Source organism: Pseudonaja textilis, chromosome 2 (genome assembly GCF_049901715.1).
Source record: "Pseudonaja textilis isolate UNSWEBS1 chromosome 2, rPseTex1.2, whole genome shotgun sequence".
NCBI classification, from domain to species: Eukaryota; Metazoa; Chordata; class Lepidosauria; order Squamata; family Elapidae; genus Pseudonaja; species Pseudonaja textilis.
In genome coordinates, this window is record NC_141991.1 from 88,528,484 (window position 1) to 88,546,781 (window position 18,298).

The window sequence follows — 18,298 nt, forward strand, 5'->3', positions numbered from 1 at the left end:
TTGGACACACAAGGATTTTATCTTGGTGCAGATGCTCTCAGTGTACATAAAAGAAAAGTCAAGAATCATAAGGTACAACACTTAATAGTCATAGGGTACAATAAGCAATCAAATCATACTAGGAAACAGTCCATATAAATCATAAGGATACAAACGACAAAGTTACAGTCACAAGTGGGAGGGGATGGGTGATAAGGAATGATGAGACGGATTAATAGTAATAGTAGTACAGACTTTGTAAATAGTTGGACAGTGTTGAGGGAATTAGGCTTCTACATTTTAGCTGCAGGATGGAATAGCTATCCTAAAAGGACTATTCATGTAAATACCTCTTGCAATTTAAGGAGGTCAGTCTCCCTAGAATTGTAGATCCTCTTCACACTCATGTGGCCTATGATGTTAAAACAAGAAAAGATCCCACGTCAGCTATTTGAATCCTGGGTGTGTTGCTGTATCCACAGAACTGTTCTGATATATGAGTTGTGGAGCACAGCTATCCAGTATGTGAGTGCTGGGGATATGAACCAGTTGCCAAGCATCTTATTTTTGATTATGAGTATGGTGCAAAAGTTGTAACTGTGAAAAAAGGTCCTAAGTCACATTTTTCAGAGCCGTTGTAACTTTAAATGGTCACTAAATGAAATGTTGTTAAGTCGAGGACTACTTGTATTTCTTCTTTTTTACTTTCTCTCTGTCGGGAGAGGGGGAAAAAAACCGCACACGTTACAAACGGTACTTATGAGGTATTTTGCAAGCAAAACGCAAGCGCTCCTCCGAATTTGAAAACGCCACCTCCACGTATTGGTGGTATTTCGAAACTATTCTGAAAATGGAGACACCAGGTTTTCGCGCGTAATCTACCAGGCTACTGAACCTTTGGCTCAACTTCTGTAATACACATATATAATTGCAGGGCGCGGGAGATCATAGAAGCCGACTGCAGTGTGAGCACGAAGTATTGGAGAGAGTCCGGCGCCAAAAGCTACAAGAGGGGTTGCCTGCTGACACCTTTGCTTTTCGTGCCCAAAGACGGGCAACTCCCACCTCGGAGCTTCCCAGAAGAAATTCTCTTTCCCTATTTGCGACTTCTCAAATCCCGCCGCTAACTTCACCAGAAGTCATCTCGCCGGTTTGGCTAGCCGCCAAGTGGGCTGGAGTGGGCGGTGTTCACAGGCCCGCTGACTGGCGGGAGACGAACAAGCAAGTTTGTCGCTTGTTTGGCGAAAGGCTGCTGAAGATCGACACGTTGTTGGTTTTTTTCCCCCCCCTTTGACGGATAAGGCAAAGAGCGCGGCGTCCCGAAAGGGATGGGGGAAGAGGACCGAGTGAGGTGAGTGGAGGTGCTCCGGGACAACGGTGGTTTTACGCGTGCTCTGTGCTTCTTCGAGGACGAAGCAGTCAGAAGGGGAAAACCCCTGACCAAGTGAGTTGTTCTCCGGTAGAGTTGGGGACGTGTGCCGGGAACAGAGTGCCTTTCTCAAAGAATTAGCAGAATGCAAAGCTATAAAAAGGACGCCGCGCATTCGTGTCCTCCCATTCTCCTGAGTGTTCCCGCCTCCTCCGTGTACTATGCGGAGTTTGGGAGTGGGTAAGCGTTGAATGGGGTTTATGTTACTACGTAAACTTGTGAGGGGGCGGCTGCTCTTCCATTTAAAATGGTAAGAAGACCCCGCGCGCTTTCTTGGAATGTTTGTATTCTCCGAGAGATTATAGAGAGATTTCCGGATAGCCCACTGAGGGTTCCCAGATTGATCTCCTCATAGCCCACCGAGAGTTCCCAGAGAAAAGCTCAAAAAAGCGACAAAACCGTAGCTCACTCTTCAAAATCGGATTCAGTGTAAATGGTCTCGCCTACATTGGAACTGACTTGGGGTGCATTGCTCCACTTGGAAGATGCTGGGCCCATAGGTTGTGTTCCTCCCTTTTACTGTGCTCTTGGCCTGTTAGTGTCTTCTATTTCTAATTAGTATTTTTATTTATTTATTTTATTGTAAATCACTTCAAAAAGTTCTGGAAAAAGAACTGCGCTTTTAAGTACTTACCTGGAAACGAGTTTTATTAAACTCTGTAAGGTGGGTTTCTTGGAAGATGAATACAAGATTTCACTGATAAAGCAGTAATTAATTTAGATATCAACATGGATAAGGCATGTCAGCCTTGCAGTGTTCAAAAGTATAACATGTCCCAGTCAACAACTGAAAAATTAAAGATAAAATGGGGGAGGGGGGATTAAATAGAATTTAGATTAGAAGCCTAGAAGCACTTGGTCAAAATTTAACTCTGAAGGAGGACTGTATATTAATGATATTTAAGATTGTGTTAATGAATAGAACATTGCTGATTATCTTTTAATGTCATTTATTTTTATCCCACCTTTATTATTTTTTACAAATAACTCAAGGCAACAAGCATACCTAATATTCTTCCTCTTCCTATTTTTTCCCTACTACTACTACTCTGTGAGGTGTGCTGGGCTGAGAGAGTGACTGGCCTAAACTCAGCAGGCTTTCATACTTAAGGCAGGACTAGAACTCGCAGTCTCCCTGTTTCTAGCCTGGTGGTGCCTTAACTTAGAATTTAGCATAATACTGTGTTTCATTTCTGATTCTGGAAGAAAGTTTAACTTATATCATGCTAGTATTTGATTTTCATACTGAGGTGCGGTGGAAGACAGCATTTGTTAGAGAAGGATGAAATACTTCTGAACATGTTGGTGATTTTTTTTTTGCTTTCTTGCTTTTCAAATCTGATAGGGTTTGAGAAGATTGGGTTGACTGTTTCTAAAGTATTTTTATGACAGTTAATTAGAAAACTAAAACCATAAAATTGGTTTTTATTGCTTATGAGCACCCATTTTCCACCCTGAAATAAAGCTTTTGCAGGAAAATTGTAGCACTTTGACTTATATACCACTTCATAGTGCTTTACAGCCCTCTCAGCATATTGCCTCCAACAATCTGAGTCCTCATTTTACTGACCTCAGAAGGATGGAAAGCTGAATCAACCTTGAGCCAGTGAGAATCAAACTGCTGTGCAGTCAGCAGAATTAGCCTACAATACTGCATTCTAACCATTGTGACACCATATTTCTACATAGAGCTGAAATGGTTTCTATAAACTACCTAAAAAGAGAAAAGTATGATCATAAAAACTGCAGCTATTCTGGCTATGATCCTATTTATCATAACATATACATTTATTTCATATTTTATACATGCAACCAACATGTTTGTCAATTCTGTACAGTGTTATAACCAGTCTTGTGTGGTGAAGGTGTTGGCTTAGAAACCTATAGATGGTGAGTTGTAAGCCTCCTTTAGGCAACAGTTATAGTTGTAGATAAAACAGGAAGAGGAAGGAGTTTCTTGAGGTATGTATAAAAAAAGTGAAAAATAAAATCTTACAGAATTAGTTTAATATAGATTGAGATAATTAGTAATATACTTAATTATCTCTATATTAAACTAATTCTGTAAGATTTTATTTCTGAATGTTAAAAAAATATATTTTGTATAAAATACAATTCCAGTTTAAAATAAAGGGATTTTCTCCCTTTGCATGGAAAGGAAGAAGGGTGTTCTTTTGAAAAGTTAAGTATTTTTAAACTGAGCTGACAATATTTAAAAAACTATATGTTTAAAATATTTAAAAAATTGGGCCCTGAGTTTGTGCATAACAACTATAAGTTACAACTATAACTAACTGTTACAACTATAAGTGAGAACATGTATTTCTCTTTTTGACCAAATTCTCTATTAATATTTTCATCTAATTAAGAAAGAAGACCTATACAGGAGGCAGTTTTTAAAAAAAAAGACAACAGTGAGTGAGGAAACAGTAAGCTGAACACTGTCATTTGGAAGGAAAGGGGTATTTTTACAATTATTGTTGACAGGTGATGTTTTACATTGATGTAACTGTTGTAAACTGCCAGGAGTTGCCCATTGATTAAAATGGTACACTTAAAAAACCCTCAAATATTATAGTATAAAAATTATTATAATGCTCATTCCCATCCTGAAGTTTTACGCTTCAGGTTTCCTTGTAGAAGCAGTTGTTTGTCTGTAATACTTTACTGAAGATGTCGGCCTGGAAATCAGGAGACTGTGAGTTTTAGGCCTCTCTTAAGCATGAAAGCTGGCTAAGATTAACCTAATCAGTAGGTTAATCTGACTGACCTTGGGCCAGTCACTTTCTCTCAGTCTAGCTCACCACTCAGGGTGGTTGTTGTGTGGAAAATGGAAGACAGGAGCTTTAGATATGTTTGCTGCCTTGAGTTGACCCTCCCCCACAAAAAATGTCAGAATAAAAATTTAATAAGAACAATTTCTAACAAGAGAAAACCAATTTGAATTACTAGGTTTTAAAGGAAAAGCCAGTGTTATAGTGCTGGAGAATACCCAAGTTCTAAACCTTCCTTCAGGTATAGAAGTCAACTATGTGACCTTGAACCAATCCTTTGGGACCCAACAAACACCAGACTTTGCAATAATCTGGCTGAGAAACAAACTGTCATTGCATCTTGTATCAATAAACTTTGAGATAAGAACTAAGTAAGCACAGTGAAAAACAGGCACTCTGCATCTAAGCAGGACAATTACTATGAAAGACAAAGAAGCTTAATTAAAGCTATAGAAGCTTAATTAAAAAGAAGAAAATTGCCTCCCTATTAATCTGATGCAGATGATATATGTGTCATATATGAATAGCTGCAGGCTCCAGTTTATTTAATCAGTAGGTTAATCTGAAATCTCATGTGTTCAGAAATTAGTTCATACTCCCAAGCAAATAGTGTTTATGTGCTGGCTCTTCTCTCTAAATTTTTAAACCAGTATAGATTTTCTCCAAGCAATAAGCATTCCAATACTATCCCAGAAGGATAGCTAAATGTCTACTCAGGATTTAGCAACCAGCAAGAAGTTGCTCTTTTTCAATTACTAAGCACCGTTGTGAATGAACTAGTAGTGTTGATTTCAAAGTAGGTTTATCTGCTAATGGGATTTGAATTTGTTTATTCTTAAACATTTCCTGAGAGAAATTGTATCTGCTGGATTAGGAAAAAAAAAATCCTGTACCCCCTAAAAAGTTAATAAGTAGTCAAAGGCTTTTCTAGGCACTCCTACTACAAATAAACTTTTTAAAAAGAAAGTTCTTTGGTTCTATTATATATCCTTGAATTCCTAGTTAACAAAAGGGAAAATATTAAATACAGCTTTGTCTGAATGAATGGTACCAATAGTTGAGGTTTGGATGAGGTACAGATTCCTCTGAGTAATTCATTTTACTTAGTTAAAAAGAATTTCCTTATTGTATTGCAAATATTTGAATTATTTCATAACTTCAGAATAAGAATTCTTGAGAACCATAATCTGTGTTCTCAATCATGTCAGGCACTTTTGTTGACTCCAGAAATCTCTTAGTCTTGTGAGTATACCTGCTAAATGTTCTACATATTCTGGATAATTCTTACCACAAGTCAAATGAGCTAATCATATCAAAAGATAAGGATGAGAAATGTAGCTAAATGAAACATATTAGCATTTATTTTAAATGGGCAATTCTTCTAGAAAAAGTATTAAACTAGAGCTGGCCATAGCCTTATAAGTGGTTTTATTTTATATGCAATACGCTGCTTGTATATTGAAGAGACATTTTTCTACACTACACAATGAAATCTTTCATACTTGGACATTTAAAGGTGAAATATAGTCAAGCCAGCAGCTTCCTTAATAAACCACTGTTCCCTTGATGTTGGAAGCCTTTTACTATACACAGACACTGCTTAGGTTTCACATGACAAACACATAGTTGTTTGACTACAAGAACATTCAAGGATGTTGAACTAGGCTAAGTGCCATATAAATTTGCAACTGGGTACCTATTTTGTGTTCTTAAATTTAAAAGACCAAAAAGCTAACAAGGGCATATTTGTTTCCAAAAATCTTGCAAGATTTATCCAAGTTATAGCAGAGGTATGCAGAAACACAGTGGATAGTCCTGGTTCTCTAGAAATTCTGCTTTCTCCTAAGCACATCTACTGGTCATAGAGACACAAACATCACAAAAGGCACACAAATCAACCCACAGGGCCCCCCCACACACACACATGTGGAAAGAGAGAAAATGTGTTCTTGGTAATTTATTATGGAATAAGAGTGAAAATAATAGAAAGCCACCAGCATAATCAATAGTCAGAGACCATCCAGGTGAGCTTAATAAGTTCAGATACAACAAAACAGGAGCTTGTTAGTGACATTGCCTATATTTTGATCATAATATTTAATTGATGTTATTTCTCCCCCTGAATTTCTGTACAATTCCTATAAAAAGGACTGCTTTGAAGTCAAGATCGTGAAGTTGTGTGTCACATTTGTTTGAATTTTTTAGTTTTGGTGTGCTTCCTGCCTCAAAATAGTGAGAAATCATTTCATTCTGTTTGGACAATTGAAACAATTGAATTTTGAAGAATGCTTCAGGAGCCATCAGAAAGGACAGGGACTGAGGCTGATGATGAATTTAGCTTCATTTTTCAAACAGTATGTAAAAGCATATACAATATGTACATACAGTATGTACATGTTAACATCACCCCAAATTTGTAGATGTATGTATGTCTTACATACAACAGCTATAAATTCCATTCATTCATTGATAAATTAATAAAAGGTATTTTTCAGAAACTTTGCCTCATTAATTTACCTATCTTCTCTACCGTTTCTGACTTATAGCGAAATTGAATCCTTATGTTTACCGAAAAATCAGTATCTATTAGCTTAAATTGGCATTGTGTGTGTGTGAGAGAGAGAGAGAGAGGGAGAGAGAGAGAGCATGTGTTCACTTTCTATCCATTGCAGGATGAAGGCCTCTTCCACATGTTTCCAATCTATATTCCTCAGTTTTCTTTTGTACTACAGGCCCAATATATTATCAAAATATGTAAATGAAACTTGACTTCTTAGGACTTCTTGGCATAAGTTTTCTATAAAGTTTTCTTGCCAACATAAAAAAATGGTTTGCTATGTTCTTTTTCTAAAGTGTGCACATGTGTACATTTATTTCTAGTGTATCTTACAAACTTGGAATTTCATGATGGCTTCTTATCCTATGCTATTCAAACCTGGCCTTGTTTTGCTTTTTGAAGTCAGCCAAGATCACTTAGGTACTATCATCCACAATTATATTTAAAATAAAATATTTGCATGCATTAATGTTTTCATAGGAAATGATGAAAATTAAAAATATGTAGGGCAAACAATAGATACTCATATAAAGAGCATGCTTTGAAAACACTATAGTTTAAAATTTTATTTACTATGGAAGTAAGTATATATCCTTTACACCTTGATTCATATTCCTTGGATAATGTGCAAAATGTAAGTGCCTCTTTCTTGCAGAGTAGATAGCATTGTAAAATATTTTTATTTCTTCCTGTAAATAAAATTCTTGCAATCTATAATTGTAAAAGAAACACACTGCAGAAAGTTGTGGACAAGAGTGTCCCCAATCTCTAATGGAAATGAAATTCCTTATATTTACTACTTCTTTTGAAAGAATCAGTAAAACATGTTTCCTTGGTATATCTTTTGTAAGAAGATATTAATATTATACACCTTAAATCAGCGGTCCCCAACCACCGGTCCCTGGACCGGTACCTGTCCGTGGATCATTTTTTACCAGGCCGCAAAGCTTGGGAGCCGCAAGGGGGAGAGGGGGAGAAAAGAGCACTACGGTATGCCCAGCGCTAGTCTCCCTTTTCCTCTCCTTCTCCCCCGTCAACCATGCACGTGCACAGATAAAGCTGTTGCTGCTGCTGCTGCACCACGACCCGGAGGAACAGATTGAGCACAGGCACTGAAGGAGCACCACGGCGTCCGTCGCCAGAGTGCAAGGAAGCAGCAGCAGCTGTGGCGGTGGCAGCTGCTGTGCCTCCGACTTTCCTGGGGAAGGTCATTCCCTAACCAGTCATGCTTCCCGGCCCACGCTTGCACCCCTCGCCCCCCCGCCACCCACTTCCTCGCAGGCGGAGGCAGGAAGCTGTGAGGAATTCGGGCGTGCTTTCCAGCCGGCTGTGCCAAGTCTTTTTTTTTTTTTTTTGCCCGAGGCTGGAAAGAAGAAGGGCAACGGTTCACTGAGAAGGGAGAGAGAAGCCCGGCTAAAGCAGCTCCCCGCTGCTTTAGGGACTATTAGTAGAAGGTGGCGGTTGGTGGCACTTGCCACCAGGCAATGCTTCCGGGTTTTCGATTGAAAAGCGGCGTTTGGGTGTTCGCGCCTTAGTTACATCGAAGAGTGGGGGGGCGGCTTCGAACGAAGAACTGTCCCGATGGCGATGTAGTCTCGCATTACTCAGGTACCGGTCCGTGGAAGAATAATCGTGAAACCGGTCCCTGGTTCAAAAAAGGTTGGGGGCCACTGCCTTAAATTCAACTTAAATTACTATTCAACTTAAATTAAAAATACATTTTTGGATTGCCCCAGAATATACAAGGTTTGAAAATGGTTCCGTTTTAAATAGCATATCCACTTAGTCCAATCATGACTTAGTCCAATGCAATCAGTATTACAGATTTTAAAGATGCTTAAGTTTTAAATAGCATATGCCCTTAGTCCAATCATTACTTAATCCAGTGAAATCAGCCTTATGGATCTATTGTGTGGATAAAAAAGAAAAGCCATACATGTTACTTACGCTGTATGGAAGTAAAGCAGGAGGCAAAATGTAATATAAAGTTTGAAAAACCAGATAGCTGAAGTTAGAAGTAAAGGATTGCACTCTTCCTTCACTCTTTCTGAACATGTAGATTCAAACCTTGAAAAGGAAAATGAGCTCTGCATTCTTACTAATTCTTCCTCATTTCCATAACTGGCCCTCTTAAGAGAATTAAACCATGTGCTTAATTGGACTATACAGACCAGAAACTATCTAATGTAAGACTTCCCATGTGTTTAAAGGCTTCTTTGTTGCCCCCTCTACTATTAGGAACATCAGGAGTGGGAAATATTTTTTCAATGGGTTTTTAAAATTTATTTGGATAAACTTCCGTTCAAGTGCTTTCAGGTCATTTAAAAGTTTATGTTCCTTGTTTGTTTCTTCAAGTTAATTTATAGGAAATTATGCTATCAATATTCATTAAATTTCAGCCATGGATTCTGAGCTTCTTTTTTGCTTTATGTTTTAACGGTATAATTTAGATTTACAGGTGCTAGTCCTGATTTAGACCAAAGTTCTTGTTCATCTGTTTTCTTTCAGTTTTGGTTTGTTTAATATAAATTAAGACCGGCAAGTCTTATCTTTTCCAGAATTGCTTGGGCAAATTTTGTCTTAATAAGTCTTATCTGAATACATGTTAGGGATGGAAATCTTACATCTTTTTCTCCATTTTTCTACAGATCCCCAAGGATGGCAGCAGAAGCCAATCACGTCCATCCAATGCTTGAATTGGCAGAGGACACTTATGGCAAAGGGAACGATCATTCCAGGATCTCTTTAGAATATATAGGAAAAAGTACAGATATTAAGGCTTACATGCTAAAGAAATTGAAGAAAAATTGCAGCTGTAACTCAGCTAAAGCCAAAGATCTGTTTTTCAGTTTTCTCCCAGTACTGATGTGGCTCCCCAAGTACAAACCAAAGGAGTATTTCTTGGGCGACCTTATGTCTGGCATAATTGTAGGAATTTTGCTAGTTCCACAGTCCATTGCTTATTCCCTATTGGCTGGCCAAGAACCTGTCTATGGTCTATACACATCATTTTTTGCAAACATCATTTATTTTCTGTTTGGAACTTCCCGTCATATCTCGGTTGGCATTTTTGGTGTACTCTGCTTGATGGTGGGAGAAGTGGTAGACCGTGAATTACAGATTGCTGGGTACGATTCAGTATCAGGTGTTTCTAGCAATTATTCTGATATGAATGACCTCATAAATGTCACAATGGTGTCTTGGACTGCCAATCAGGCTTCACAGAAAGTATGTGATAGGAGTTGCTATGCAATTACTGTTGGAACAACTGTGACTTTCATAGCTGGGATTTATCAGGTAAGAAATTGCAGTTATAGGGGGTCCACTTCATCTGATATCAATTCTTTACCTTTTGGGGGTTTTGTCTGCACATATACAAAATTAGAGATAGGTAGATATAAGAACTGTAGCTTAGATTTCTCCATCCTGTATCCTACAGACATGGGTAAAAAAATGCAATAATGAATAGATTGCAATTCTAAAAGCTATAATCTCAAAACAGCAGGAAGGGGACCAATTCTAGAAGGCAATTTTAATATGATATCAATACTTTGAATTAAAAGAACGAGCATCTGTAATTCCTACAGATTGCACTAGGTTAGACTTGTATTTTGAAATTTATTTAGCAAAAATACTTATTTCATATTCCCAAATTTAATTAAAAATATTTTGGATACATGTTATATTGCTTATTTTGCATCATTGATCCTGAATAGAGATACACAGTACTTGCATGCAAACCAGGTAGAGACAGTGTGCTTCATTCTTAATACCTTTTCATGATCTGAGGCCTTGTGGCTACCATACAATCCCAGGAAAAGATACGGTTCCTTTAAGGAGACACCAGTAGATATGACAAAAGTCCACATGCTAGATCTGATGAACCCTTTTTATGGTCTATTTCCAATACTATTTTTTTCCATATTAGTTGGATGGACAAAGGATATTTAATGAACTGACTGTAGGGTTCTGGGCTTTCTTACCAATAGTTTTATTAAGGATTAAACATAAAACAAATAGAGAAACCTAATACAAATATCTACAAATAGGTAGATATAGCTAATATACGTAGATACTGATAGAGATACAGATGTAAGTAGATAGAGCTATAGTGTGGAAAAAAATGGAAAAAGTCCCTCACAAAAAAGATAGCCAAAAAACTCTTTCCTCTTCATCCCCAGCAAGCGTATTCAACATCAGACAAAATTTGTAAAAGTAAACATATGCATATCACAATTATATCGTGCGCAGTATAAGGGTTAAATGGCTTTTTAAAAATGACAATCTTAAGAAGTAGAAATATATTTAAAAACAAATTTATCATATCAATAATTAAACATGTTGAATCTGAAACAAACACAAAGTTATTTGTAATTCTGAATAGCATAATATATATCAAGACCTATCCAGTGGTGGGATTCAACCAGTGTAAAAACTGGTTCGGTAGGCATGCATGCGCACAGCACTTTAGAAGATAGCAGGAAAACTTACCTTTTACTGCAGCCCGGGTTAGTAAAAACTGCGGAGGCGTGGCAGTCTGGGCTGCTGTGCTGATCAGCTGGGCTTCAAACAAAGGAAATATAGCATAGAATAAAGCAGGGGCTGGTGGGTGGAGCCAAATGATTGCCGGAGCTACCGATTCACCTGAACCGCTTTGTACTGACTGAATCCCACCATGGACCTATCTAATAACATGTACTTCACCTTTCAGCCTCATTTCCTTTGTAAATACAGAAGTGCCATCTAATCTTCTGCCTTTTTCTTCAGGTTGCTATGGGCTTCTTCCAAGTGGGCTTCATCTCTGTATACCTCTCTGATTCCTTGCTCAGCGGATTTGTGACTGGCGCTTCCTTAACCATCCTAACCTCGCAAGCCAAATACATCTTGGGCTTAAACATTCCACGGAGCAGTGGCATTGGTTCTCTTTTAAATACATGGAAAAACATACTCAGAAACATCCATAAGACCAACCTCTGTGACCTCATCACCAGCTGCTTGTGCCTTCTTGTCCTTATTCCAGCAAAAGAGTTAAATGAGCGGTTCAAATCAAAACTTAAGGCTCCCTTGCCCACTGAGCTTTTAGTGGTCATAATAGCTACGTTGGCTTCTCATTTTGGGAATCTGAAAGAGGAATATGATTCGAGTGTGGCTGGACATATACCAACTGGATTTCTACCACCACAATCGCCAGATTGGGGTCTGATTCCTAGTGTGGCTATGGATGCAGTGCCTATAGCCATTATTGGCTTTGCCATTACTGTGTCTCTTTCAGAGATGTTTGCCAAGAAACATGGTTATACGGTTAAACCCAACCAAGAAATGTATGCCATTGGTTTCTGCAACATTTTCCCGTCTTTCTTTCATTGTTTCACAACCAGCGCGGCCCTTGCCAAAACTCTAGTTAAAGATGAAACGGGCTGCAAGACTCAGATCTCTGGTGTGGTGACTAGTTTAGTCATCTTGTTAGTTCTCCTTGTAATTGCTCCCCTCTTCTATTCCCTTCAGAAATGTGTGCTAGCAGTCATCATCATTGTCAACCTCAAAGGAGCCTTGCGAAAATTTGGGGACCTGCCAAAAATGTGGCAGTTAAGCAAAATTGACACGCTGATCTGGTTTGTCACTATGTTATCTTCAGCACTGATAAGCACTGAACTTGGCCTTCTTATTGGGGTCTGTTTTTCAATGATTTGTGTCATTCTGCGGACACAAAATCCAGAAGGACAGCTCCTTGGTCTGGTACCAGGCTCTGAAATCTATGAACCCCTTTCTGCCTATAGTGGCCTTCAAGTTGAGACAGGTGTAAGAATCTTTCGCTTTGAAGCACCAATATACTATGCAAACAAAGAGAACTTTAAGTCCATGCTGTACAAGAAGACCGGAATCAATCCTTCCTTGGAGCTTGCAGCAAAGAAAAAGCTAGAAAAGCAAATACGTCCTGAAAAATCAGTTGGAGCCAGTGAAAAACAGACAGAAACTTCGGTGCAGCTTGTCTGTCAGCAACCCGCATTCCATACACTAGTAATAGACTGCTGTGCGGTGCAGTTCTTGGATACAGCAGGGATCCATACGCTCAAGGAGGTTCAAAGGGATTATGGGGAAATTGGCATCCAGGTGCTGCTGGCTCAGTGTAATCGCTCTGTGAGGTACTCCTTGCAGCAAGGGGAGTATACTAAAAAAGGAAAGAAGCATTGTCTCTTCCATAGCGTGCACCAAGCTGTGGAATATGCATTGTATACATATAAGCATAATGACAGCTGTGTCTCTGAAATGTAATATACAGTAAGTAGAAGCTTCCTGTTTAGTGAGACTAATGATGCTGGACATTATATATACTGTTATTTCATCAAGTTGTAAAGGGCATTTTTTTTCCACATGCTGTTGATCATTCAAGATTATAAACATTCATTTGGTATCACACATAGGTTGTGCTTGGCCAGAAGAACAAATACTCAAAAGTTTTATTATGTGTGCATCACAAAGTGGCCCATTCTGGTTTGGATGCCTTTAGGGCCAAAAGTCTTCATTCCCACACTGCTGGGCAGGTAGTGTCACCACCGTTCAGGATATACCTTTCCTAATTCCTGCTGAAAAATTCCTGCTCCTTTTTGCTTGCACCCCCTTCCCCTCCCCTTCTTGCAACTCCATTGGTGCCCCAGGAATGCTTCTGAATTGTGTGGTGTGTCAGGATAGACTCTGGGGAGGGAATATCTCAGAAAAATGGAAATCCATCTTGATTAGGGACATTTCTCCCCACTTTAGAACTCTCACCCCCACATTACCAAATGCGGAATAAACTATGTCATATTAGGTGGCGATGGGAATAGGTGTGGCATTTGAAATGCATAGATGGTTCTCGACTTAAACTGTTTAGTGACCAAAGTTACAACAGCATTTTTCATCACTGAAAAAATGTGTTGGCTATTTTTCAGTTACAGCCTTTCCAGCATCCCTCTGATCACGCAATCAAAATTCAGAGACTTGGGAACTGGTTCATATTTATGTGTGATCCCAAGGTTGTGTCCCAAGGTCATGTGATCCCCTTTTGCAACCTTCTGACAAGTAAAAATCAATGGGGAAGCCAGATTCACTTAACAACTGGGTTACTAACTTACCAACTGCAGTGATTCACTTAAAACTGGCAAGAGAGGTCGTAAAATGGGGCAAAACTCACTTAACAAATGTTTCACTTAACCACAGAAATTTTGGCCTCAATTGTGATCGTAAGTCGAGGACTATCTATGCATCGTATGAAGTACCTATAAATAGTTATAGCCATATTGTACAGTAGATACTTAGTCTGTTTATACTTTATTTAGGAAATAAAAACACCAATTCTTCTGTTAGCAAAACTAATGGATGGTGGCCAAGCTGGTTATGTTCTTTGTCTGCACCTCAAAACAATTAGTTGTTATTATTAAGTAAAGAATCTGATGAATAATAGTTCTTATAGGTAAACTGTAGACTTTAGTTCTTTTCTTTTTGTGTCCCCCAAAACTTAGCAGAAATAAGATCATTGTTTTGAAAATCTCAGGCTATGAAATTCAAACTGAAAATGAAAGCATTATTGGCACATCTTAAAGATTGCTTTCCATTAGTTGTTAACAGTGCTAGAGCTGTCATAAAAAGGTATTGAGGGTTTTTGTGCTTGATAGAAAAGATCTTTGATAAGGAATCCTTGGGACTTCTGCATTGCTATTGTTAGTTTTCTTGGCACAAAAGAGAAGGGTTGTAACCAATATTAAAGAATTCCTTTACAATCTCTTCTGGAAAAATGGAAATCTGTCATAGATAACAGCAAAGGTAAAATGTCTATTGAGTTAGAGTTTCTTGTCAGAGTATGATTATGTGCTGCTTCTCAGATGCATATCTCAATTAGTTGTATCTGAATATAGGAATTAAGATCCACAAAATATATAGAAATTTGATATTAAGAAATCTGGATGAACAACTTTAAACTTATTTTATTGACCTAGAAACTTTTCCCTTTTTTCTGGGTTGTTTGAAACAAAAAAATATTAGTGGACTTGAACAAAAGACACAGATATTGATAAGATTAATAACACTCAGGGTTTCTTCTACACAAACATTTCCAAAAAAAGGTCAGAAGGATGCCCATTAATAAAGCGTGAAGGCATTATTTGTCTTCTGTGTTCATTGGCATCCCTAAGGTTCCATGAAACCATAGCAACTAATAGCTCTTGATACAGGATACTTTTCCTATATGACTTTGTGTAATCTAGAAATAGACAGCCAAGTCTCTGGCAGTGCCACAGCATTAAGATTTTGTCTTTGGGTAGCTACTGGCTTCTATACCCTACCTGGATTTTTTTTTTAATTAAATGGAAGGCCTCTAGAGCAAGAGAAGGTAGAATACTATAATTTGTTTATAAATAAATGTAACTGGTTGTGTCCACCTTAACAGCAATTTCATGAGAGTACCTATGACATTCTCTGAAAATTCCAAACATGTCCAACAGCTGAAAAGGGCTATTTAATCAAACATGTAAAAGCCACGGTGACTTGTTAAGAGAAGTTCGGTTTGCAAATGTGCTTTCTTTTACCCATCCTGCTTATTGCCAGCCATTTGCAATTGTTAATATTAAATCCTAATGTTGTGAATTAAGGAAGACAAAAGATTTGCCAGTTGCTGCTTTTACATGCAGCTTGTAATTTATGACTTAACACTCTAGAGGGCACAGTTTGCTAGAAAAGTACCTGCTTGATTTTTTTTTAATGAGTAAGAATTAACCAAAGACACAGTAAATTGCTGTGGGGTTTGAATGCATTTATTTGTTTATGTCTTCTGGAAGGTAATAGTGCCTTTTCACTTATTATTATAATTTTAGGAAGAGGCTTCTTGGCTTTTTAAAAATTACCATTGTTGGAAGATATGTCTATCTGGGTTCAGTTCCAAGTGGAAAGAAAGACACTGGAAACACGTAGGCTGTTTGGAAAGATGGTTTAATGATAGGACCACCTGGTTCCTAGCAATCAAGCATTTGGGTGAGAGAGAGAAATTTATACCCTCTCTTGGGCTTTGAACTTGCTTCCTGTTCCTGTGAAAGAAATGTTATCCTGATTGGTTGTCAGACTACGATGGGGCCATGCAGGGATAACTTCGTAGGTTGTCTTGAGTCCCAGGCTTGGTCGAATCTTGCTGGGTGATGTAATGAAGGGGCTTTGGGCAATTCCTATTATGACTTAATGGCTTAGATCTGAGTGAGGGCTAATCCCATCATCCTGGAGCTAAACATCTTTTGTCTTATAGATAGGATGGCCCAGTCTTTCTGGGGCTGTTAGCAAAGGTGGGGTCTGCTTTCCAAGAGCATGTATCTCCTTTTCTCATCCAGGGAGGAATAATATTCTGCCTTTTTAATATTTCCTAGAATATTTCATTCTAGGAGAGAAGGGACGGTGCTAACTTTCTACACCATAAAATTACTTTCATTAAAATCTTGGATTTTGTGAAGTGTTATGAAACAATATAGTGAAGTCTTATTATTAAGAGAACAATGTACATACTCCTCTCATAGCTACTAAAAATACAGTTCACAATTGGAAGTCACACTGCAGTAAACATATTTTATTGAAATTGGTAGATCAGAGGCCTTTTAAAATAAAAGGCCCACAAATCTACCAATTTCAGTACAGTGTCTGTTTACTAGACTGATTGGGAAATCATGTGGCCTTCATTGTGACCCTCCCCTCCCCAGTTAGTTTGCCAAGGAACTGCAGAAATATTATCTCAGAATTAAAAGGTCTTCTCCATTTGCAACTGCATGATAAAAAGTCATAGTTAAGTAGTTTCTACTGCCTTCAGATGTCTTACATTCTGATGGAAGCTTTTTGCTTCACTTGAGATTGTTACTTTTTTCCTTAGAAATATTTTGTCCTTGAATAAATGCATTCTAGGAAGATAGCAGACTATAGCTATTTTCACAGGAAATAGGTGTATTTGTCAACCAGTCATCTCTGAAAAGATCATAAATGTAAATCTATTCAATGTTGCATTCAGAGAAGGTAAATTGCTACTAGGAGTCTTGGTAATTTTCCAAAAATAAGTATGTATGGAAAATAGTCTTAAGGACTAACCTTTCCATCGAACTTAGATTTAGGAACAGAAAAAATTCAACAAAAAATTATAGGTTCACACATTTCACAAAGGCATGTTACAGTAATTTTTTTTGCCTTAGTATGTGATATTAACAGCTACTGTAGTTACTGTGTAAATTAGGATTGAGCAAAAAAAAAAAGGCTTAGTACAAGTGCCAACCTGCACTAAGTGTGCCAACCTAAATAAAATTAATCTGAATGAAGAACTGTTAATTTTTAATGATAATTTTTTCCTGCTTAATCTTTTAAGGTGAAATGCAAATTAATTTTAATTTTACAGAAAATATTTCTGTATGCCTACAGCAAGAGAAATTTACATCCATCAAACTTCAGTTTGTGGAATCTTTCTCCCTCTTAGAGATGCTGCTTATAGCTGTTTCTGTTGCTTCTAGAATGTTTAATAAACTATAAATGCAGGCATTCAATAACTGAATGTATTTTAAAATGATACTTAAAATATACTGATTTTATTTTGCATTTTACATGTTTGTAGTCATAAACATTGTAGGCATTCCTGCTTGAAAATTTTCCCTTAATTGCCTTGCCACATTCTTACATAGCCCTAAGTAATTTTGATATTTGTTTTTTTGCAAAAACATAAAGATATGGCACAGAGCAAAAGAAGCATATAGTGATTTGCAGTGAATATAGTCATTTTTCTTTGTCTGCTTTGCTATTTTATCTTGTCAGAGGCTGTTGCATTTGCAAAAATATTTTTGAAAACTGCTACAATTTTTCCCCACATGGTATGCTCCATATCTTTATTGTCGTGCGCAACAAAATGCCTTTTGCAGAAATTTTACACTTATTATCCTAATAGTAGTATATTCATGTGTGCCTTTCTTTTATCATCCGCCACCACAGATTTATTTAAGACTCCTAAAAGCCCCCCTAGAAGAGAAGAACAAGATTAGTTCTGGGGTCTGGTGAATCCAATGGATACAATTAAAGTAGTTCAAATAACACTGTGGAACTACTTGTTTGCAAACCACTTTTTCCCTGGATAGAGTCTATCAGATGATTGGTTAAAGATAACAGTATGAGAGAGTAGTGAAATCACATGTTGATTCTCTTATTATAGTTAGGAAACTCAGCTGCTACAAATGAAGTTGTTTGGGTTTTTTTGGCAATTAATGGTATTCCAGATGTTATCATTACACATTACTCTCAGGTATTTCAGTGAGAAGTGATTTAAATGTATAATCATTATTATTTGAAGAACTGTGTGTTGTATTAGGAACAATAATATGCCAACAGAAATGAAATGTTTAATTGCAGTCCTTTGGATTACTGTTACTATTAGTCACTGTACATTGGCATGTTCTTTTTAAGTGAGAGTAGTTCATTTTCAGTTCTGTTGTAATGTGATTGTGCAGAACTAAAAATTGGGGGATTTTTTTTTTACTTTATACTATTGGGTTTTTTTTAATGGTAGACCTCTAGATA

At 37.6% G+C, this 18,298-nt stretch overlaps 1 protein-coding gene across 3 annotated transcripts; it reads left to right on the plus strand.

Moving 5' to 3' along the window:
• Window positions 1-1,169: 1,169 nt before the first annotated feature.
• SLC26A2 (solute carrier family 26 member 2) lies at window positions 1,170-13,082 on the plus strand. 3 transcript variants are annotated; one of them, XM_026696354.2, is made up of 3 exons: window positions 1,170-1,330; window positions 9,388-10,036; window positions 11,507-13,082. In XM_026696354.2, exons 1-3 carry the CDS (start codon window positions 1,308-1,310, stop codon window positions 13,010-13,012), a joined length of 2,178 nt encoding a protein of 725 aa, XP_026552139.1. In that variant the 5' UTR covers window positions 1,170-1,307; the 3' UTR covers window positions 13,013-13,082. The 3 variants fall into 3 exon arrangements, with proteins under 3 accessions (XP_026552139.1, XP_087780674.1, XP_087780675.1); XM_087924548.1 differs by having other exon boundaries at window positions 1,266-1,423; XM_087924549.1 differs by lacking the exon at window positions 1,170-1,330 and adding an exon at window positions 7,063-7,159.
• The last annotated feature ends 5,216 nt before the right edge of the window (window positions 13,083-18,298 follow it).